Genomic DNA, 23,734 nt, shown 5'->3' with positions numbered 1-23,734 from the left:
GACCAAATTCACTGCAAACCGTTTGTTTCTCCTTTGGAGGGAGTATTTAAAATAAAGGGCCAAGTGAGTCTGCTTCAGCAGGATGGGCTTCAAAGGATTGTAAATAACAATATCTGTAACCTGTCAAAATTGTTTTTACTTTCAGAGGCGCAGTGTTCCCTTTTATCCAAAGGTTTAACCTTCATCCCATCCTGGAACAAATCCAGACAGGAGGAGACGAGACTCCAACTTAGGTATGAATTACAAAAATACCACAGGAGGATAAAACTGGCTGTTCATTTCAAAGATGATAACACCACCAAAACAAAGCAGAGCAAGCCGTTCACGTCTGAATCTCAGTGGACGCCCCCTGCTGGCTCTCTACCACCTGAGGTCAATAGGTTAATTGATAGAGACCTCAGTTATTTTAATGAACAATTTCACATTTTAAGATCAAAACCCAATTTAAGCAGGGAGGAGAACCAAGCATTGGACGAATTAACCAAAAACAGGAATATAATTATTAAACCTGCGGAAAAGGGCTGCTCCATTGTAATGTTAGACAGAGAGCAGTATATTTGGGAAGGGAAAAGACAATTACTAGACACCAACTATTATAAAAAATTAATCAAACCAATTTTCCCAGAAACAATTCCCCTGGTTTCCAAAATTATTACCAATTTATATGAAAAGAAATTCTGCGCTACTCCACCTTGCCACATCCAGAACGGAAGGTCGTAGAGACTCCAAACTAAGCTCCGCCTGCCATAATTCCACCCTTCTGAATAAGCTAAGTTTGTCCGCGAGTTTCTATGACCTTTCGTTCCGGAGATACACGCAATTCAATTTTAAATGAAGAAATGAGTGCATCTCAGCACAAGAAATGCGTACAACAAAATGAATGCCACCGTTGGGAAGCCTGCTATCGACTTTTTTTTTGGGGGGGGGGGGGGGGGTGCTTCTACGAGCTTCCTATCCAGAGATAATGTTTAATGAATTTTTTAAAAATTATATTAAAATGCATTTAAATGATAGTATAAAAGGAAAAACACTGATAAAACAGTCATTTTGCTTCAGACAGTCGCCGGGATAGCAGCAAACGATCAGAGCTCCTTCTTTTCCACTTTTACTACCAAATACTCCTCTTTCAACACTACACACACACACACACACACACACACACACACTACACTACAGACATTTCAACACTAACATTACATTACTCGCACAAAAGATGGAAGAGATTGCCAGTCTCCTTTCTCTGGGCGAGGATAATAACACTCACCTTTTTGAGCCCTTTGAGGCAAAATTTGAAGTTATGGACTTCCTCTCTGACAAAGAGGTGAGGGTGCCTGTGTTCACCACCACTTACAAACACTGAAAGAGAGAGATCACCACTGGTTATGACCTTGATGGGGTGGTTGTGGAACTGAACAACACATGTTCCATCAACTCACAGATCACTTACCTTGCTCCTCCTTCATTCAACACCAAAATGATAATAAACCAGTACCATTACATAAAAAAACATGTTGCAATGCAGAGCTCCAGCAATGGTCAAAGGGTAGCGTGGAAACACACATATGGCCACTGCTTAGCCATGACAGAACATGGGGCATTTCTTTACATCTCTGTTGTACCACATTATGGAGAACACACTGCTCACAGCACAAGCTGGAGACCAAGGCACGATATGATGCATGTGCGCTGCTCAACAAGCTGAGGTCAGCCTTCACAGACAAACTCAGGGATCTGAGCGTCACTGATATGTCAAGGGACACACTACAGAAAAATAGCCTGTCCAACCCCTCTAGGTTTAATGTCCTAGAACAGGATCAGGAGTTCATTCTAAGTGTTTTGGACAGAGCTATCACCCTGGCACATGACAGTTCCTCTGTAACAGTCCTACTGACTTTGTCCCTTTTTGGACAAAAGAGTGCAAGACCTCTTGTCCTGTCTGAGTGGGTAAGGTCTGCAGGGATTAAGCGTGTGTCCATCCACGCTGCTTGTAACCTGTTTCCCTGTGTCGACCCCAGGCTTAACATCCTTTGGGCAAGAGAGGGTCTACAGGAGGTGTGTGGAAACAGGGTTAGCATGTACCCGGCTCTCTCTATGTCCCAATGTGCCAATTTCCAATCAAATTTGGATGGAAGACATTTGGACATCAAGATGCCCTTGCTGCATGTACTGATGAGTGGACCGGAGACGCGTGGAAACCTGAATTATGTTCAGGTGTACACGGCATCCCCTCACACACACACACATCAACAAATTTGCACGACATCCTGTGAGTGGCATCATCACTGTCTGTGACCTCCTTCATAAGAACGTGATGTCCTCCATGATGTCAAGTGCACATCAGTACATGTCACATTTCAAGGACATGGAGCTCAAAATGGTAAAACAACTCACCTGCAGGATCGAGCAGGTTCGCCTTCTTGAGGGTGACAACTGCCCCATGGTCCTCTCTGCAAACAACTTCTTCAGCTAGCCCAATCTCTGGAGCCTGCTGGAGTCCTTCCCTATGCTGGTTCCATTCACCAATAGGGAAGGTGACAGCCTTGGACTGATGAGTGCGATCAACAAACAACATCATGGCAGAGCTGAATGAAGTGCTGAATGAAGCTTTTCAGAGTGCTGCTGGTAAGGGCGGATTTGACCCAGCCTGGAAAGCATACCAGGTTGAGCTTGCCCTTGAAGAGATCACTTTTGGCCATCCGCTGTCACACCTAGATTATAAAATCACCAGTATTCTTGGGACCTCAGCAAGTGATTGCAAAAGCCTTACCAGAGCCAGGGGTTTCCTTGGTCTGAGTCCACACTCATCAGCCTCCCCTGATGTCTGCCCACCACCAGTGGCAAACTGGACCACCGACCCTACCCAGAGTGAGAGGGTGAAGCCGGTCTTTGCCCTGACCAAATCACTGCAGGCAGCTGATTCAGTGGTGGGGGTCAAGCTCTGGTTGTCATTTTTGGGTGACATCTACCACCACTTTGGACCTTCTCTGGCACAGCTAAAGGCCAAGGAGTGTCCAGACAAGGCGAAATGATGCATCTCGGCAGAGCACTTCATAGAAAAACTACTGAGAGCTGAAAAGCTACCCTTCCCAGTCACCTATATAAAATGTTGTAGACTTGTCACCCAGGCCAAGAAGGACCCCAAGGTATGTTTCCAGCTGGGGCTAGAGGAACTGAAGTTGCGTTGGGTCCCAGATGTTCACTTCTTCGTTGGAAGGAATGAGCGTCTGTTCTGGGACCAACGCCACTATATCGAGCTTACTACACCAGGCATTCCTGCAACCAAAGAGGCCAATGTGGCACTCATAATCAATGGAATACTGGATGATGTTGAGCGCAGAGGACTCTGCTTTCCCAGTAAGCTGGAGAGGTTCCGGGAGCAGGGAATGCCCTGGCTGGAAACATGTTTCAACCGACTGCCAAAGACATTACTTGGAGACAACAGCAAAAAGACCCTTGTCTTCCTGTCCTGCATTGGCTTCATAGAGAACGGACTCTATGTGGACAACAATGCCCTCCAGGACCTGATTTCAGAGCTGCCCCTGACTCAAAGCAAACTGCAGGAGCTCAACATCCAGTCCCGCTTCAGCCTTCCACAAAGGTCTGGCTTTCTTGTTTGGCGCTTACATGAGGACATCAACTACAAGATGCCGGAAGCGCCAAAGAAGCCACCAGCAAAAAAGCCCAGAGTGGAAGAAGACAAGGTTGAAGAAGCTCCTCAGGAGCAACTAACAATGGTTGATCCTGAGGAGGGACCATCAGGGGTGATCACACAAACCATCAAGTACATGGCTGCCTCAAAAAACATACGCTGGTCTGCCAAAGAACTGTCACTCATCAATCTGGATCATCAGGTTACACACCAGCAGGCATACCAAACTTACTTGCGTGAATGCGAGAAAGAGTCCCTGCCTGTAAGGACATTGAAGGCCTTCACACACAAGAGGCAGCAGCTACAAGCAAACTAAGGACACAGTACCAACTTACCTTTTTCTATCTTTTTTGTTATGATTGTTACCTTTTATCCACCCTAAGTAGGTGCGCTTTTTGTTTATTAGCCAACTTATTGTTCGTTATGATTGTTACCTTTTATCCACCCTGAGTAGGTGCACTTTTTGTTTGAGTTTTTTCATTATTAATGTAGAAAAACAAGTTAAGAAAAAAACAAAAAGATAAAAAAAAACTAAAAACAACAAAATACCAACAAGAAAACTCCCACAAGGACTCTGCCTTGACGTGGCGTGGGGGCTTAACTGCCCCAGTGGTCCTAGTACTAGTCAGAGATACTGTAACCAATGGTTGCAGTAACTCTGGGGCAGGACTAGAGTCCACCTGTTGAGATAAGAACATTAGGTTTGGAAAATGTGTCATTCAAAGTAGGTACCATTCGACTCCAAATGCTCTGTAACATGCTCCGATGAGGTTTCTGGGTGAAGGATTTGGCCTCTGACACTTAGAAATTTTTCAGTCACCCGCCTCCCATTCGTTTCTATGGGAAAACTTTGACGGTGAATATCTCCGGAACGGAAGGTCGTAGTGTCACAGAGTGGTGATGTTGCACTAATGTTTTATTTTGTATTGCATGTTTTACTTGTTTTTATTCTGATGCGCACGTTTTTATTGGTTGTGTGTTTTGCTTATTCTGATGTGCATGTTTTTATTGATGGTGTGTTTTTAGTTGTTGGTGCAACATTGTGTGTTCATTCTGTAATCACCCTGATCATCTACACCTGTGGCAGAGTGTTTCCTGGACTGCCAATTAATGAACAGACGCAGGCAGGACAGATTTTTTAAAGGAAGGGACGTGTGCACCAGAAAAGAGACAGAGAGCCAGGATGACAGACAGGGCCAGCAAGAGACAGAGAGAGAGAGACAGGATGGCAGACAGGGCCAGCTAGAGGCAGAGACGCACCCCGGATGGCGTCTTGAGGACGCATGTGCCTGAACCCCACCCCCCCACCCCCCCGCCGGAACAGAGGAGCACCCGGAGTATGGTCCTGGACGATGGACGGCGGCCGAGTGCGGAGGAGCATGGGCGTCCCTCCCTCCACACATGTGCGGCGCGCGTACAGGTGCCACTGAGTCCGGTTGGGATCTTGGACCGAGGAGGGGGTTCACCAGTGGCACGGGCAGCAGCGGAGAGCAAGATCCGTGACCGGAGAGCCAGGCACGGAGCGCAACACGGCAGGCGGGCAGCGTTACTCTGCCCCTGCGAGTAAGTATTTGAGCAGTGCCTGGCAGTGGTTGGGAGTTGCTGTGGACCTTTGACTGCCGGAGGGTTTTGTGTGCCACAGGGACCGAGGAGGAGGATTGAATCCACCGGCCGTCCAGCCTGTGGATCCCTGCGGACGACGTTCACCGCAGGAGGGCGGGGTCGTGGAAGTTTCACCTGGCGAGGGCATGCGGGGGCGGACTGGACTGCCTTGTCCTCTGGAGGCCCAGTAGACTTTATTGTGGGGGTCATCTTGGGCATCATCATCTGAGCTTTTACAATAAATTATTTTTTTTAATTTGCTTTTGTGGTTGCGCTGCTTGCCTTGGTTTTAAAATCTGAACAGGAAGTAAAGGGAGGAGTTATCAGAGCAGATGTGTTTAACTCTTTGTGCAGCAACATCTTCCTCTCTGCAGGTTGAGTGATGTCAGCACCTAAAATAAGTTTCTCCATAAAGTCAGATGTGCTTTATCAAACCTGAGCAGGTGCACATCTATTCTTAATTATTTCTACTTTAATATATTTAGTAAACATTTGAACACATCTATTATAAGATGTTCATTTTGTGAAGTTTTGTTACAAATAAATTACAAGCAGCACCTTTGTTTCTTTAACCTTGATGAAAGACAATTAATGATGTTTGCCTGGAAACTTAAAATGCTGTTTGAATTTTCAGTTATCAAATTAATCATAAAATTTTAGCATTAATTGGCCGTTTGCCAATCATTATTTGAACTAGAAAATTCCTGAAGAAATTTTAAAAAGGGACCTGCCACCTGGCACACCACATTTTTTAATGGTAAATTAAAAAGTACCTCATACTCAGAGTTTGAAAGGGTTGATCAATCTGCACAAAATTGAGAAATGTTTCGAGGTTTTTAGCTATTAATGTCGCCATGGTTAAGCAGATTGCTTAGAAAAGTATCAGCACACCTCCCACGGCCAAGATGCTTGTTTTATGTATAATTTGTGGGGGTGCATGCAGCTGTTTGAGCTGCATTAAGGTTCGAGGAAGACAAAGAATAAAAACGATTAATGTCAACCCCCTCCCCCCCACCACCACCACCACCACCACAAGGGTTCTGCTTGCTGCAGCAGCAGGTACCTTATTACAGTTTTTACTCAAGAATATGCAGGCACATGGAGGCTGTTTATCAGTGAGTATAATAGAAACATTTAGACACTTTTTATATAAATAAATTAGGGCTGGGACTTGATTAAAATGTTTAATTAATTACAGGCTTTGTAATTAATTAATCTAAATTAATCACATTTTAATCGTTCAGGAAAATGTGCTCTCAAAGTAAAAACTTTTAATTAAAATTATGAGACAGAGAATCAAACATTAGACATGGTTATTACTGTAAACTAAAGCTTTTAGTAAAAAATGCATTTTAATTATTCAAATGTCACTGTGTGATATGAAACAAACCCCAAATCAACTAAAATTTATAATTACAAATAGAAGACACCTGCAAAGGGTTCCTGAGCCTTTAAATAGTCTCTCTGTCTAGTTGAATGACTGAAATAAATTTGACTTTGCACCAGATTCTAATTTTTCCAGTTTCACTTGTTTGTTTAATTGGGAGTTTTTATAAGCATTTCTACTCATAATGTAGTAAAAACACATAAATAATAATCCTTCAAAATGACAGTAGAACAGGCACAAATATGATCTAGGACAGGGGTGTCAAACTCAAACTCACACGGGGCCAAAATGAAACTCTGGGACGGAGTCGAGGGCCAAACTTAATATTTTTTGAAAAAGTGACGGCAAATTTGCACATTTTCTTTATCAACATATATGCAATTTTGAACCTTTAAATTGGAAACAAACTTATTTCTGCATTAACACTGAATGTGGAATAACCAAATTACACACGAGCAAGGCAGTTTTAAATAAAAGGCATCAGTGGTATTCATTACTTGTGGTATAATCAGCATTTTTAAAATCTTTTAAATCTTTAAATCTTTTAAATCTTTTCTCACGGGCCAACAACAAAATAAAAATATAATTTTATCTTAAATGAAAATGCAACATCTCACCTGTTAACTTTCATGCTTTGGAGCAGAAAAAGAGCATAAAACCAACATATTTAAAGCTCAGTTTGCTCCACTGGTTTACTGTGATGCTCACCTGTTCCAGCCAGATACCTGCATCATGGGGTTGATCTGAGCTGAGGAGGAGACTCATGTTGTTTTGTTCATCTTCATCATAATAATGACAACATTAGATGACAACAGGTGCTCACCAGTGGCGGCTGGTGAAAAATATTTTTGGTGGGGCTGTGTTATTTTTTTTAAACAAACGTGCTTTCTGAGCTTTGTGCACAACTTCACTATTTCCTGAATTAAACACAGATCTTTTATTTCCTGTCTTACATTATTAGACAAAGGGATTAATCCACGTGTGTCTGACTATTGGCACACTGCCTTGCAGACCAAGGTTGAAAAATACTGCATTAAATTGCACATAAAATAACATGACCATAAATGGTCCACATCCACATTACTGTTTGTGAAACTAACATACTGGAGAATTTCATCACAATAATAATAAATAAACAAGTATGTACCTGATCTTTTGCATACTGTTGGTGAAGCTCTGGATGACCCCTGTGATGGAGACAGAGTCAATGTTCCTCTTCTGCAGCTGGTTGAACAGCATGTCCACATGTGGCATGATCTTGTGACACAATGCCAGCAGAAAGCCGAAATCTTCCTCCTCCAGCATTCTCACAAAGCCTCCTGCCTCTCTCTCAGTGATTGGATCAAAGTCATCCGAGTCTCTGATCATCTGGAAAAATCTGAGGAGGTCATCCTTGTGCTCATACACTGTGCTGACATCTCTCTCTTGGACAAAATGTGCCGGTTCTGATCCACTTCTTCATTGTGTTTCTTCACTGCAAGCCTGTGTCCCTCGTCTCTAGCTGCATGGCAATGTTAGCTCTGCCTAGCATAGGCACCGTGTTGTCCATGTGTGCCCGGGATAACTCATGTTTCTTCACCTTCTCAGAAAAATGTTTCATGTCCGTAACTCCTGACTCAATCCATGCCTCATCTGTCACAGTCGTTTTGAATAACAAACACGGAAAGCAAAATAACGCATTAGCGTGATTGCATCCAGCTAGCCAAGCCTTCCCAGAAGCCTTGTGTGTAGTTTACCTCTCTCCTCCTCCTGCTGGCTTATCTTTACGTCGGGCTGATCTGGTCCAAGCTCTTTGACATTAAGTTTTTCCACCATAGTTCTCCTCTCGAACGGATACTGGAGAAGAGACCGAACTGAATTCAGTGGCTGCTGAGATCCGGTATCCATGCTGGTTGTAGTCACTGGTGGCATCCATGTTACATCTGCGTCACGAGTCACGACCAAAAATGACTCTGCCGAGTTCTACCGAACACCAACGAAACCTTTGGCGGTTGCTCTATCGCCCATCATGCTTCTGAAACAACGTCGACGCTGATTGGATACATTCCCATTCCTACCCTTTGATTTTCTTGTTAGCAATTGGACGGCTGGTCCCGTCCTGTTTGGGCGATTCAAAAACAGCCTACAGCCTCCACCGCTCGGCAGAGACCGGCAGAGACCAATATATATATATATATATATATATATATATATATATATATATATGATTTGTTTTTGTTACAAAACACACAATTAACTTAGAATATGTGATTATTGTTCATTTTATTTATTTATTTTTTTAAATAAAAATTATAAACACTGGGGAAAACTGGGAGGGCGGCGCCCTATCGCCCTCTACTGGCCAGCCGCCACTGGTGCTCACATAGGTTTGTGCTGATGAACATGTCTGAGCAGCTTGACCACGTTGTTGTGTGTCGGGGAGGAAAAATAACAACGAAAGCAGCACAGAGTCGTGCTGGTTTGAGCGTGTCGCTGTTCGCTGGAGTTATATCAGCTCTGTCTGGACGTTAGTTGGAAAACGTTCTCTTTCAGTCGTGAACACATTGCTGAGCAGCTAGAATCTCAGTTTCTGGGCTTCAACGTCAGAAAATAGCTGAGTGAACTCGGCGCTGAGTGAGAGGAGTGTTTAGTTTGTCCGAGACAGCGGAGCTGCAGACACCAGCAGCAGACGCTGGAAAAAACACAAAGGAGGGGGCGCGTCCAGGGGCGGAGCTTGATATGTGCAACATGTGCGGCCGAACAGGGCGGCAGTCTGCAGGGGTCAGCATTTAGTTTCCTTTTCTTTTTTTTTTAATTTTCTAAAAAAAAAAGTTTTTTTAACATCAACCAATACATAAACAAAACATAGAAATTGCATGTTCTTAATAATAATAGTGATGATAATAATAATATTTCTGTAATAAAAGCACAACAAAGTCATTGTTTGTGTTTATATTGTGATTTGATTGCGCCCCCTTGTGTCTGCCATGCCTCTGTGGATGCAGGGTGGGATAGTGCGCTCTATAGCGCCCTTCATCAGGTGGGGGCGGAGGGATATCGGAGAATGATGATGGAGGGATACAGGTACCGTTTGACATACCACCACTCACAAACATAATGGAGAAGAAACGGTCGAAGCCATCTGGTGCCCAATTTAGAAAAAAAAAGAAGATAAGAGGAGGAAAAACGAGGAAAAGATGCAGGTATGAGTGTCTTTATTATTTAGTTGGTATTTTTCCCGCCTGTCCCCCAACTTATTGATTAACTAACTTCTAATCTGTACGTTTTGCATGGTGCTATGATGATCCTTTCAAATGTCTTTTGCTAGCTTTTTACGTTGCATGTATTTAGAACTACTTCCAACCGCTAGCTTTTTCTTTGTCAAATGAGCTTTTATGAAAAGCTAAGAGTGGAAAACCGAAAGGCTGATAACCAAATGCTATCAAATAAAAATGAGTCTTCGAGAATTTTGCTGAAATACATTGATATTAGTATTGATCATTCACCACGGCAGGTTGTCCTTTCTTGCGCCATTCGCCTTTCTTTTTGGCATCGGGAAATGAGCTATTATTTACCCCATGAAAAACCGAGCGGCAGCAGGCCGCTGGAGGTGCCCTGCTAGTAAGATCCCGTTTAAACTGTAAACTGCCATAAAATAAAAACTAAAATAGCTAGAGTGGTCTTTTTTTAGCTGAAAGTTGAGATTCTCGCCTTTCAGCACATCTGTACTGTACAAGTCGATGATGTCATCATGCTGTGTTGTGTGCAGCACACTGCGGCTATGTTAAAAACTCACAGTGACCAAGAAGCAGCGCGGGAGAGTTGAAGAATTTAACCAGTGTTGGTCCTGAAAGACCAAGACAGGTTCGGAGCGATTGGAGAAAAAGATGTCTGCTTCTGAGTTGATGTTGGAGTCAAAAAACCAGTCAAAATAAGATTCACCGCTGCAGAGGGAGAACACAGCTCTCATGCAAGGTTTGCCTACTTGCTTCAGCAGCTGCCAGAAATGTTCTGATTTCTCAGTTTGAGACGGCTAGATTTATTCACTCAAGCAGGGAGGGGTCACATGTGTGTACAAGGTTAAGTTTGAACAATCCTCTAAACAGCAGACTTGCAGCCTTGAGATATGATTACACAGGATGGCTACTATCTCAACAGAGAACAGGAACCTATTCACGCTGTGTGCAGAAAAACACCCAAGAGGAGGGGTGAGCAGCAGATAACAGGACATCTGGATGAACTGCAGAGTCAGGTTTCTCATCATACACATTACCAATGATTATATGTTCTCTTGTGTTCATTTAGTAGTAACTATTATTAACATTCCCCCTTTTGAACTCTAATAAGAGTTCAACAATGATATAACATGTAGAAAACAAACAGTCATCATCCTTAATTCATTACCACAAAACCCAACAATTTATCAATTTCAACAAAACAACAACAATAATCTATGAAATAATACGAGTTAATTGATGAAGGAGGACGGGGTAAATGGATATGGGTAGTAGGGCCAAGAAATTGTGTGTGGGTCATTTGGGGATGAGTGAGTGAGAATTATAAGCACGTACATGAGAAGTAACAGTATAGATCACATCAAACAATTATAAATTGAATTTAAAGGTCTCGTCTCGTCTCGTCTCGTCTTCCTCCGCTTATCCGGGTCCGGGTCGCGGGGGCAGCATCCCAACTAGGGAGCTCCAGGCCGTCCTCTCCCCGGCCTTGTCCACCAGCTCCTCCGGCAGGACCCCAAGGCGTTCCCGGACCAGAGTGGAGATGTAACCTCTCCAAAGTGTCCTGGGTCGACCCGGGGGCCTTCTGCCGGCAGGACATGCCCGAAACACCTCCCCGGGGAGGCGTCCAGGAGGCATCCTGACCAGATGCCCAAACCACCTCAACTGGCTCCTTTCGATCCGGAGGAGCAGCGGTTCTACTCCGAGTCCCTCCCGAATGTCCGAGCTCCTCACCCTATCTCTAAGGCTGAGCCCGGCCACCCTACGGAGGAAACTCATTTCGGCCGCTTGTATCCGCGATCTCGTTCTTTCGGTCATTACCCAAAGCTCATGACCATAGGTGAGGATTGGGACGTAGATCGACCGGTAAATCGAGAGCCTGGCTTTCTGGCTCAGCTCCCTCTTCCCCACGACAGATCGGCTCAGCGTCCACATCACTGCAGACGCCGAACTAATCCGCCTGTCGATCTCCCGATCCCTCCTACCCTCACTCGTGAACAAGACCCCGAGATACTTAAACTCCTCCACTTGAGGTAGGACCTCTCCCCCGACCCGGAGGTGGCAAGCCACCCTTTTCCGGAATTTAAAGGTGTCGAATACAATTTTGTAAGACAACTGGAGGGTGTGAAATAAAACCCTTGTAAAATAACTGAAGGGTGTTGAATAGAACCCTTGTAAAATAACTGAAGGGTGCTCTCTTCTTCCCCCTATCGAGGTCCCTCCACTGGCTCCAGGCAGCTGCAGGGGGTGATGATGTTACGACTCTCGTCCTGCCGGATGTGGTGGTAGCTTGTCACGCTACCGCGTCCTGCAGAGGTCAGCTACTTCTCTTCCTGGGCCCTGAGGTCCTCCTGGATTTCCGACATCGTCCGTCCTGGCTCGTCCGTGGCCGCGCACTGGGTCCAATGGTACCAAGCGTCTCCTTTGCCCTCCAATCTGACCGCATGTGAGGTCCTCTCGATCACCTTGTAGGGACCGGTCCACCTGGGCTCCGTCCACTTTCGTTTTGTGACCTTCAGCAGGACCCACTCGACGCCTGGCACCGAAGGTGATGTATCTGTGGAATGAGGTTGAGTCCCCACCTGCTGAGAGAACTGTGAGACAAGGCTATGCAACAGGTTATAATAAGTTCTGGAGTCCAGGCTTTTGGCGTCACGGTCATTGTCAGTCAGAGGTAATTTGGTACTGGGCCCAGGAAAAGGTCGCCCTGTCTGCAACTCAAAAGGAGTAAATCCCGTAGTTTTGTTAACAGAACTTCTAATGGACATGAGAGCCAGTGGTAAGGCATCTATCCAAGTCATTTTGGTCTGTGCACAGATTTTAGCCAATTTGTTTTTTATTGTCTGGTTCATTCTTTCCACCTTCCCTTGGGCTGTGGGTGGTAAACTGTCCCAAACTTATGTTTCAGACCCAGCATTGTTTCTACTGCCTGTAGATCTTTGTTTTTGAAGTGGGAACCATTATCAGACCTTATTTTCCCAGGAAACCCATGCTGTGGAATATAATGGTTTATCAGACATTTTATCACAGTTTTGTTGTCTTCCTTTCTGGCACGCCAAGCTTCCGGCCAGCCAGTGTAGGCATCCACGCAGACCAGCAAATCCCTGTAGCCCCTCTCCCTGTTTACCATGTCTGTGTAATCTATGATTACTTCATTTCCAGGACAAGTTGGGATTGGAAATTGTCCTTGCAAAGGTTTCAAGGTGGGTTTTGTGCCGTACTGGCAACACTCTGTACATGTTTTGACCAAATACTTTGCCAAATCTGCGATGTGAGGATGCCACCAATGAGCCAGATTTTTGACCATTTGAGCCGGTCCCACATGTCCCACCCGGTGGGCCTCTTCCATAGCTGTTTGCCTAATACCTGGGGGTAGGATAGGTCTCCCATCTGGACCTCTCCAGATACCTTGGGTCTTCATCGCCCCTCTTGCCATCCATAGGCTTTTTTCCTGTGGCGACGCTTGTTCTTGTAAGTCGCCTAGGGTTTCTGTCGTCACACGAATTCTGGGATCCTGATCTTTCTTTGGAGGTGGAACCTCAACCACCACGTTGTGTATGGGTAGGTATCCTGCTGCCCGTTTGGCTGCGTTATCGGCCTCCTGATTTCCCTGAGACACAAAGTCAGAGCACTGACTGTGTCCTTTGCATTTGACTACTGCTACCTCTAAGGGGAGTAAGAGAGCTTCTGCCAGATCTTTAATGTCTTGTTCATGCCTAATAGGTTTGTTACTGGTGGTCAGAAATCCAGCTTGCAGCCATTGTTTTAATTCTACGTGAACCGCCCCTACAGCATACACTGAATCACTGTAGATAATAATTCTAAGTCCTGTTCCTAACCTTAGGGCTTCAACGATTGCTTTTACTTCTGCTCTTTGTGCTGACTGCATTCCCACGAGTTCTTCAGCTCTTACTGTTTGCCAACCTGAAGGTGCATGTTCCACGATAGCCCATGCGGCTTTTAGCCCTTGTTCACTGTCTCGATGACAACACCCATCAGTAAATTCAATTCAATTCAATTCAAGTTTATTTATATAGCGCCAAATCACGACAAGAGTTGTCTCAAGGCACTTCACATAATAAAAATTCCAATTCAGATCAGTTCATTAAGCCAATCAGAAATAATTTTTCCTATATAAGGAACCCAGCAAATTGCATCAAGTCACTGACTGGTGTCAGTGACTATACAGCAGTCCTCATACCAAGCAAGCATAAAGCGACAGTGGAGAGGAAAACTCCCTTTTAACAGGAAGAAACCTCCAGAGAATCCTGGCTCAGTATAAGCAGCCATCCTCCATGACTCACTGGGGATCGAGAAGACAGAGCAGACACACACACACACACACACACACACACACACACACACACACACACACACACACACACACACACACACACACACACACGGACAAGTAATGTGTCTACAGTTATATTGTGATGTCTTAGTAAATATTCTATTTGGTGAAAGATAAACTTTATTGTATTTATCCTGGTGGATCTATAATTAAACGGATAAACTAGTATTAGCACATCAAAAGTCAAGGAAACCAAAAAGTTATTATCAGGAGAGAGAGAATGTTTAAGTGGTTAGCAGCAGTGTGCTAGTCGATGGCCCCCTCCATGAGGCCACCACAGCTCAGCAGAACATCATTGTCGCATCTTCTGGGGATGAAAAAACTTACAGAGAAAATAAAGTTAACAGCTGAAATTGGACAAAATAGTACAGTTAAAGAGCAGACTGTAGAAGAAAGCAGTAGAGTGTGAGAAGTAGTCAGTGTATCCTCCAGCAGTCTAAGCCTATAGCAGCATAACTACAGAGATAACTCTGGATAATCTATCCTATTTAGATGTAGGCATGTTGGAGGCAGGGCAAGGGAGAGCCGTCTTTACCGACTGTACACTCCACCTCCCTGTACTCTCCCACTTGTCCAGATTTAGGCTAACATCAGATTTTAACCATAGGCCCTATCAAAAAAAATGTTTTAAGCCTATTCTTAAAAGTAGACAAAGTGTCTGCCTCACGGACTAAGGCTGGGAGCTGTTAGTCCTGTGGGTCCACACAAAATGGTGACCCCCAGTTTTACAAGCAGATCCCTTCCCAGGAGGTTCACTGGAACGGTGGGAGAGCAAACGAAGCTGTGCAACACAGTTTGATGTCCAATGGTTTTAAGCAGTGGGAGGGTATACGGCAGAGTTTGTGGTTCCCCAGAGAAGCCCATGACTGTGGTGTGACGAGAGGAGGTTTTAAATGGATGCACACTGCAGATCGTAGAGCAAGTGGCTCCAGTGTTGACTAAAAATGGTCGATCCATCAACAGATATAGACAGTAGGGGATGTGCTGTGTTTCCCTGACTGTCAGAGTCTCTCTGTGGGGTGTCCTATGCTCTAGGACCATTCTCCCAGTGTTCCCAACCCATCACGGGCATCTGGGCGGGTGCTCCTACAGGAAATCCAGGAGCAGTGTGAGCAGGTCTTGCGCCATAATCCTCGCCCCTTCGTGAGGGATTATGGGGCAGAGGGCAGTTGCGGGCCCAGTGTCCAGTCTGACCACAGTTATAGCATACATCCTGTCCAGAGAGTCCCCCACGGCCTCTAGCAGACCTCCCTTGTCCGCGACCCCTGAAACCACCTCTATGCTGACCCATAAATTGCGGGGCATATTGCTGAGGTATATTTTGTTGGGGCGCTGGGTATGGGGCAGGAGCGGGTGGCGGCTGCTGCCATTGTGGCATTGGGTAAGAATCAGGTGTTGGACTGAACTGCGATGGTGGAGGTGGGGCAGTAGTGGCGAGCATTTGCTTCCTAGTCTTATCCCCCTTTTCTCCCAGTCTTTTTGGCAGCCTGTAATTGAACCCTCAGTAGTTGTTTCTGAAGGTCCTCTAAGTTATCAGACTCCTTGTCCTCCGCCTTTTGGACCTTTGTAAGGTTGAATATTAAGTGTTTTTTTCCATTTATTAAAGTCACAATCAGCCAAATCAGGGTTGTCATCCATTTTCTGAGCCACAGAGTCTGGAACCCCTCGGAGGACAGCTTTCTTAAACCATATGCCATGTGTGGATTTTTTACTTGGATGTTGGCCTGTGTGGTTAACCCAATCATCTACTGCTTTGTTCAGGAAAGAGGTGGGGTTCATTTTCCCGTCCCATTTAAATTTGTGTATGCCTCCTTGATCTTTAGGCGGGAATTGTTTTCTAAGCGCCGGGCCTAACGTTCTGAGGGAGGCTGTCAGTGGAACCGAATTCTGGAGTTGCTGGGTGCCTGCATTTTGTTCTAAATCTTCCGCCTGCGATTTTGAGGTACATCTGGTGATGATTGCTCTGAAATCTCCCAAGGCAAGGTCCTGACCTGTAGTATATCTGTCTAGATCCACTAGCCATGCATTCCCTCCCTCATTTAAATCAGGAAGTTTATCCACCAAGGCTTGGATATCACCAAAGGAATAGGGCGGGCACACCCTTGGGCCGTGGGCTTTAGCCTGTATAAGCGGGTATTGGGAGATGGGAGGGGTCGTTGGCCCCTGTGAACGCGTCTTTGGGCCGCGTCGCCTGATGGGAGCAGGGGAAGAGAACTGGATTAACTCGTCGTCTTCTGATTGTTCTGAATGCTCATAAACTGATTGCTCAAGAAGCTCTATTTCTGACAGGGTCTGGGTCAGATCAGGATTACGGCTTGGTTGGGAGTCTGGTCTAGGTTGACCCGTCAAAGACATGGTTACAACAACACTGTCACTTTTGGCTGTGTCGGACTTAACACTGCCCCTTACTCCTGTTACTATAGTTATGGATCCGGATTCGTTAATGAATGGAATATTGGGCGAAATTTTAGGCTCTCCTTGAAACTCAGAAGGAGTTTGTGTATTGGGTGAAGTCCTAGGCTCATCTTGAGACTCAGAGGGAGCCTGTGAGCAAGGGGTGGATGTCACCTGAGGACTGGATATAATCCAGGGAGTGACATTAGGACCAGGGGTAGAACCTGCCTGCATTATCCTGCTTAATTTGGACATTAACTGGGCTTGTTCTTCCCAGGCTGCTCTTTGTGAAAAAGGTTGGAATTGGGCAGAGTCTGATGCAGATGGCTCGTCCCCTATCATGGATAGGGAAGAGATGGGGGTACTGGGTCCCTCGGGTTGGTGCACACGGCCTGTTTTGTTTTCCTGTTTATAATCTTTTTCCTGTTCTATAGACATTACACCCCCAGTGATGTTAATTACTGGATAGATGCCAGGCACCGGGGCAGTTGGAGTGGGCTGGGCCGGGGAGTAGGGTGGCGGCATTAATTTGGTTACCTTTTTCTGTTTTTTTCATATTAGTTCTGGCTGTATTCCATAACATGACCCACTGCGTGTATTTCCCCCTTTTCTTTGCTTGTTTATCTATCTCATTCTTGTACTTTCTTCTCGTTAATACTCCTACCATCGCTAATAATCCGCGCAATTCCTCCTCCTTTTTTCTTGCCTCTTCTGCTTTGTGCCTCCAAATCATTCCCCAGTTCCCTGAACTGTTCATATCCTTGCCTTTGTTCATTAACAACTTCTCCGCTGTCTTTCTTAACAACTTTCTTTGTTCTGTCACTGTAGCTGGGTCATTGGTGGCATTAAGTACTGTTTCTACAAAGGCTAACTGTTCTCCCAGAGAACTCAAAACCTTGTTAGGACCCCACCCATCATCGGTTATCTCTTGGTCGAATTCACCCTCCATATTGTGACCTTTTGGTGGCAATTTGGACCAGTGAGGTCTCAGCTCCTAGGGAACTCTAATCACTGATGTTTGAGTGAGACAGCACTGAAAAACTGTTGTGGTAACTTCTGCTTCTACCTTTTCAGGTGGGAAGTTCTTACCTGTGCATCCACAAGAGTGTTCTGTATTTTTCTCACTTCAAAGGTTAATTCTCAACTTTATTTATAAAGTTAGTTCCACATTCATTCATTACCCTCTTACCTGCGGCTTATAGTGGTGTACCGCTCAATGCAACTATTCCCTACTCTGCTGTTCTTTGTGTATTTTGTATATTTATGTGCTTTTGTACTTTTATCAGTTAATTGGTGCCTTTAAAGGCCCAAAAATGTTGTTTCTAGTTCAAAGAGGCATACACTACTCCCAGAGTTTATTATGCCCCCTTATTGTGTAATCCAAGTTATTCAGTCAGCTCTATCTGTTTTACCGACAGAATTGACTGAAGCTCGGCATTCATACAGATTGTGTTTAACTAAATCATATTCCTCATATACTCGTCTCTTTTAAGGAAAATGTAATTTTGTCAGGTCCCAGACCTTAAGTAGAATTTAGGGGTCCCCAGTCCCCAGGGCCTCCAACCCTGCTTAAATATAACCCGTAATTTTGTCAGGTCCCAGACCTTGAGTGGAATTTAGGGGTCCCCAGTCCCCAGGGCCTCCAACCCTGCTTAAATATAACCCGTAATTTTGTCAGGTCCCAGACCTTGAGTGGAATTTAGGGGTCCCCAGTCCCCAGGGCCTCCAACCCTGCTTAAATATAACCCGGTTATATTTTATCCATCCGTTGATGAATATTTGGCAAGCAAAACCTGAGACAATCTTCTCGTTTATATTAGGTCCCGGACCTTTTTCTATATACCTATGAATTTTTCCAACATAAACTCTAGCAAAATTTAGGACCTTAGCTACTAGGAATTCAAGACACAAATGCTTTTGAATAAGTCCAATGAGCAGAATTAAAAGGTCTGCTTACCTTTTTTTGAGCCACGGGAGGTTGTGCCTCAATCCTTTTCACCAGGTCAGAGTCGAATGATCTCCAATTGCCCCTTTTCTCGGAGGAAAAATCCTGTTCGTGATGCCAAGTTGTTGGTCCTGAAATGACCAAGACAGGTTCGGAGCAATTGGAGAAAAAGATGTCTGCTTCTGAGTAGATGTTGGAGTCAAAAAACCAGTCAAAATAAGATTCACCGCTGCAGAGGGAGAACACAGCTCTCATGCAAGGTTTTCCTACTTGCTTCAGCAGCTGCCAGAAGTGTTCTGATTTCTCACTTTGAGACGGCTAGATTTGTTCACTCAAAGCAGGGAGGGGTCACATGTGTGTACAAGGTTAAATTTGAACAATCCTCTAAACAGCAGACTTGCAGCCTTGAGATATGATTACACAGGATGGCTACTATCTCAACAGAGAACAGGAACCTATTCACGCTGTGTGCAGAAAAACACCCAAGAGGAGGGGTGAGCAGCAGATAACAGGACATCTGGATGAACTGCAGAGTCAGGTTTCTCAGCATACACATTACCAATGATTATATGTTCATTTAGCAGTAACTATTATTAACACGTCTCTTCCATGCTTTCATTCTTTTTAAACACAGAAACAGTTTTGTTTACCTGTTTTGTAGCTACAAAACTGTTTCTGTGTTTAAAAAGAACGAAAGCATGGAATTAGAACCACGACACAGCAAGAACACACCCAAGACATGTCTCTTCCTCCTGAAGTCCTTGTGGTGCGTAGTCAAAACATCTTACACCCAGATCCGCCTGCCTCAGCTGGCGATTCTGAACTGACTCACACACACACCCACACTTCAGCATTCAAATCCATATGCATCCATCATAGAGAGTTAGTCCTGGATTGTTTGAATGATTATAAAAATTAAATATTCTTAAACGATCCCATCTCTCTCTTTTCTTGTCTCTAAGTCAATACAAAGTGTTTGAATAAAATTCCCTGTAGTACAAACAACCTCTTCTGATTCTAAGGTAAGATTAGCCTCTTTACCTTAATAAGTGTAAGAATATATCAACTATATTCCGCTACAGTGAATACACTTTGGTATGGTTTATTGATATATACATATATGGGTTACCTTACTCAGGCCTTTTGTTCTGACATTGTGTTTGTTTTTATTATTTTATCTTTGCTATTCAAACAATTACGATCAGGGGGATACACAGAGGCGGAGCTGGCCTAAATGGCGCCTTGTGCGAGATCCCCCGTGACGCCCCCCCCCCCCCCCCCCCCCACACACACACACACACACACACAAGAAAAAAATTACACCTACAACTTTGTTTCAAATTGTGTGGAGTGTATTATATATAACAATGTTTGCTAACTGAATACAACATCCAGCTCCTGGCCACCTTCTCACCACTTGTCAAAGTTCTACTGAAATAGTGATGATGACAACACCTGCCATCGCCTTCATTCCTGGGAAATATGAAAGTAGTTGGCACCTTGGTATGTCCTCTTCGAACTAGCTCTGTGCGTATGCTGTCGGTAATTGGTGATGGCCACTTGGCTGGGTCTGAAGAAAGAAGCTCATTATCACCTTCAATGGGACCCATTGGTTGATCGTTCAGGCTTCTCTATTGACAGAAAACAGAAGCGTAACTCAACACATTGCTATGTGGACCATTTCACATATTCTATTAAAATACAATATGTGACATTCAAATTTCTCTAATGTTTGCAGGACACACACACACACACACACACACACACACACACTTGTGCAAAACTTACCTGACATATCTTGTTGGGGAGACGTGGCAGCTGGCTGTCCCTCATCAAGTTCACATATACTGGTAGGTCTCTCTATTGACAGAAAATGGAAGCATAACTCACCACATTGCTATATGGAACAATTCCCATATTCTGTGAAAATACTATTTAAATGTCTATAGCTAAATGTTTGCTGGACACACACACGTGTGCAAAACCCACCTAAAGTATCTTCCTGGGGAGATGTGGTGCCAGCAGACTGTCCCTCCTCGAGTTCAAATACTGGCCTACTGGTATGAGCAGTGGAGGTAGATGGCTGTTCCTCAGTGGCAGCTGATGTCATCCCAAAATATCTGTGTAGGGCTCCTGATGTTACATAAAACAAACAATACAATCTTCATGTCACGTCTGTTGCTTTAGCATTTTAATTAACAAGTTACAATGAGCATTTACAGTTTTCAGCAGTGGTGGAAAGAATTCTGAAAATCTGTACTCAAGTACAAGTACTGTTACATTGCTAAAATATTACTCATTTACAAGTAAAAGTACTGGTGTTAGAGAAATACTCAAGTAAAAGTACAAATTATTCATAAAAACCTCAGAGTATTATTTATTTTTAACGGCTGATGTCACCATCATTTCTCCAGACTGGGGCTGCCTGGAAATTGTGTGTTTTCCTTTACCAAAAGTTAAAACACCAACAATCTTAATCATTAATAATTGATAAAATACAAAACAAGTGTTTTTCCCTAATTTTTTGTCATTTTAAGTTTTTATTTCCTTATTCAGCAAATGTCTCCGGCAGACAAAAAACTAAATGACCAGAGGAGCCACGACTATTGATTAAATATCCATGAATCCATTTTAACTGGTTAAATTCTTCAACTCTCCCACGCTGCTTCAAGGTCACTGTGTGTTAACATAGCCGCGGTGTGCTGTGCAGCACACAACGCAACACGATGACATCATCGACTTGTACAGTGCTGAAAGGCGAGACAGTCTCAACTTTCAGCTAAAAAAAGACAGCTCTAGCTGTTATAGTTTTTATGTTATGGCAGTTTACAGTATAAAGGGATCTTACTAGCAGGGCACCTCCAGCGGCCCACTGCTGCTCCGTTTTTCGTGGGGTAAATAATACGTAGCTCATTTCCCGAGTCCAAAAAGAAAGGCGAATGGCGCCGGCGCGAGACCTGCCGCCCGCCGTCAATGTATTTCAGCAAAATTCTCAAAGACTCATTTTAATTTGATAGCGTTTGGTTATCAGCCTTTCGGTTTTCCCACTCTTAGCTTTTCATAAAAGCTCATTTGACAAAGAAAAAGCTAGCGGTTGGAAGTAGTTCTAAATACATGCAACGTAAGAATTTAGCAAAAGACATTTGAAGGGATCATCATAGCACCATGCCAAACGTTCAGATTAGAGAGGTTAGTTAATCAATAAGTTGGGGGACAGGCGGGAAAAATACCAACTAAATAATAAAGAGATGCATACCTGCATCTTTTCCTCGTTTCTCCTCCTCTTCTTTTCTTTTTTTCCGAAATTGGGCACCAGATGGCTTCGACCGCTTCTTCTCCATTATGTTTGTGAGCGGTGATATGTGAAACGGTACCTGTATCCCTCCATCATCACTCTCCGAGATCCCTCCGCCCCCCACCTGATGAAGGGCGCTATAGAGCATACTACAGAGGCGCGGCGGACACAAGGGGGTGCAATAAAATCCCAATATAAACACAAACAATGACTTTGTTGTGCTTTTATTACAGAAATATTATTATTATCATCCCTCATCACTATTATTATTATGAAGAACATGTGATTTCTATGTTTTGTTTATGTATCGGTTGATGGAAGAAAAAAAAAATAAAAAAATAATTATAAAAAAAAAAAAAGAAATTAAATGCCACCCCCTCCAGACTGCCGCCCTGTTCGGCCGCACATGTTGCACATATCAAGCTCCGCCACTGGGGATGCAGTGTTAAATTTTTGTGTCTCAGGGCATTTTCTGTCCATCTCAGTATTTTGTTTGTATGCGGACCTCACATGTATGTGTAGTCTTGATTTTAGTGGTCAGTTTCTGGTGAATTTCAGCCCCACTGGGGGGTCCCCAACTGGACTGATCAAAAGAATATTGGGTGGATGTTGTTGAAGAAAAGTTAAAAGTCCACAGTGATCTCGCAGAGTTCTCTTGTGCTTTCTCGCCACAGACCGTGAAACCAAGGAGATTGGGGTCCTGATGCACGTGTTTCTACCGGATGACGCATCAAGGTCACTCATCTCAGCCCTCCCACTGCCTCGTCTGCCATCATATACCAAGCATTCTGGTCAGGTGTAAGGAGGGCAGCAGCAGCCACACCCTCATCAGCCACATAGATATCCTGGGTCTGAATGCACCAGGTGGCTCCTTCTAGTTGGTCCTGGAACAAATGTTGGTACCAGGAATTTTCATGCCTGTCGTAAAACAGTGTTAAATGAGGTGGGTCAGGAGGGGGAACATATGGATGGATCTGTGTTAGCAAGGGTTTCCACTGCTGGTACAAGGACATAATGCCAGGGGCATCTCTTGTTTCTGGCTGTAAGAGATCCCAATAGATGTCGGCATAGTCCAGCGTGTTGGTGAGCTTTTGAAGCAAATATACTCCATCGGCTGCGTCAGCAGTGTCAGCATGGCATGGTAGAACCGTTCCTTCCGGCAAGGTGACAGTTAGTCCTGTGGGTCCACACAAAATGGTAGCCCCCAGTTTTACAAGCAGATCCCTTCCCAGGAGGTTCACTGGAATGGTGGGAGAACAAACGAAGCTGTGCAACACAGTTTGATGTCCAATGGTTGTAGGCAGTGGGAGCGGTGGTGGAGGCGGGGCAGTAGTGGTGAACATCTGCTTCCTAGTCTTATCCCCCTTTCCTCCCAGAGTCTTTTTGGCAGCCTGTTATTGAACCCTCAGTAGTTGTTTCTGAAGGTCCTCTAAGTTATCAGATTCCTTGTCCTCCGCCTTTTGAACCTTTGTAAGGTTGAATATTAAGTGTTTTTTCCATTTATTAAAGTCACAATCAGCCAAATCAGGGTTGTCATCCATTTTCTGAGCCACAGAGTCTGGAACCTCTCGGAGGACAGCTTTCTTAAACCATATGCCATGTGTGGATTTTTTACTTGGATGTTGGCCTGTGTGGTTAGCCCAATCATCTACTGCTTTGTTCAGGAAAGAGGTGGGGGTCATTTTCCCGTCCCATTTAAATTTGTGTATGCCTCCTTGATCTTTAGGCGGGAATTGTTTTCTAAGCGCCGGGCCTAACGTTCTGAGGGAGGCTGTCAGTGGAACCGAATTCTGGAGGTGCTGGGTGCCTGCATTTTGTTCTAAATCTTCCGCCTGCGATTTTGAGGTGCATCTGGTGATGATTGCTCTGAAATCTCCCAAGGCAAGGTCCTGACCT

The 23,734-nt window shown here is 44.4% G+C and overlaps 1 protein-coding gene across 1 annotated transcript; it reads right to left on the bottom strand.

Moving 5' to 3' along the window:
- Window positions 1–10,549: 10,549 nt before the first annotated feature.
- On the bottom strand, window positions 10,550–22,582 carry LOC139072036 (uncharacterized). The gene is made up of 6 exons (XM_070555222.1): window positions 22,474–22,582; window positions 19,276–19,366; window positions 19,194–19,218; window positions 18,941–19,069; window positions 18,556–18,861; window positions 10,550–12,444 (listed from the first exon to the last, which is right to left on the bottom strand). The coding sequence occupies exons 1-6, from the start codon at window positions 22,580–22,582 to the stop codon at window positions 12,172–12,174; spliced, it is 933 nt and encodes a 310-aa protein (XP_070411323.1). The 3' UTR covers window positions 10,550–12,171.
- Between the last annotated feature and the right edge of the window lie 1,152 nt (window positions 22,583–23,734).

Source organism: Nothobranchius furzeri, chromosome 10, assembly GCF_043380555.1.
Source record: "Nothobranchius furzeri strain GRZ-AD chromosome 10, NfurGRZ-RIMD1, whole genome shotgun sequence".
NCBI classification, from domain to species: domain Eukaryota; kingdom Metazoa; phylum Chordata; class Actinopteri; order Cyprinodontiformes; family Nothobranchiidae; genus Nothobranchius; species Nothobranchius furzeri.
Note: the sequence above shows the minus strand (reverse complement) of the source record. Positions and strands in the feature narration are given on the sequence as shown.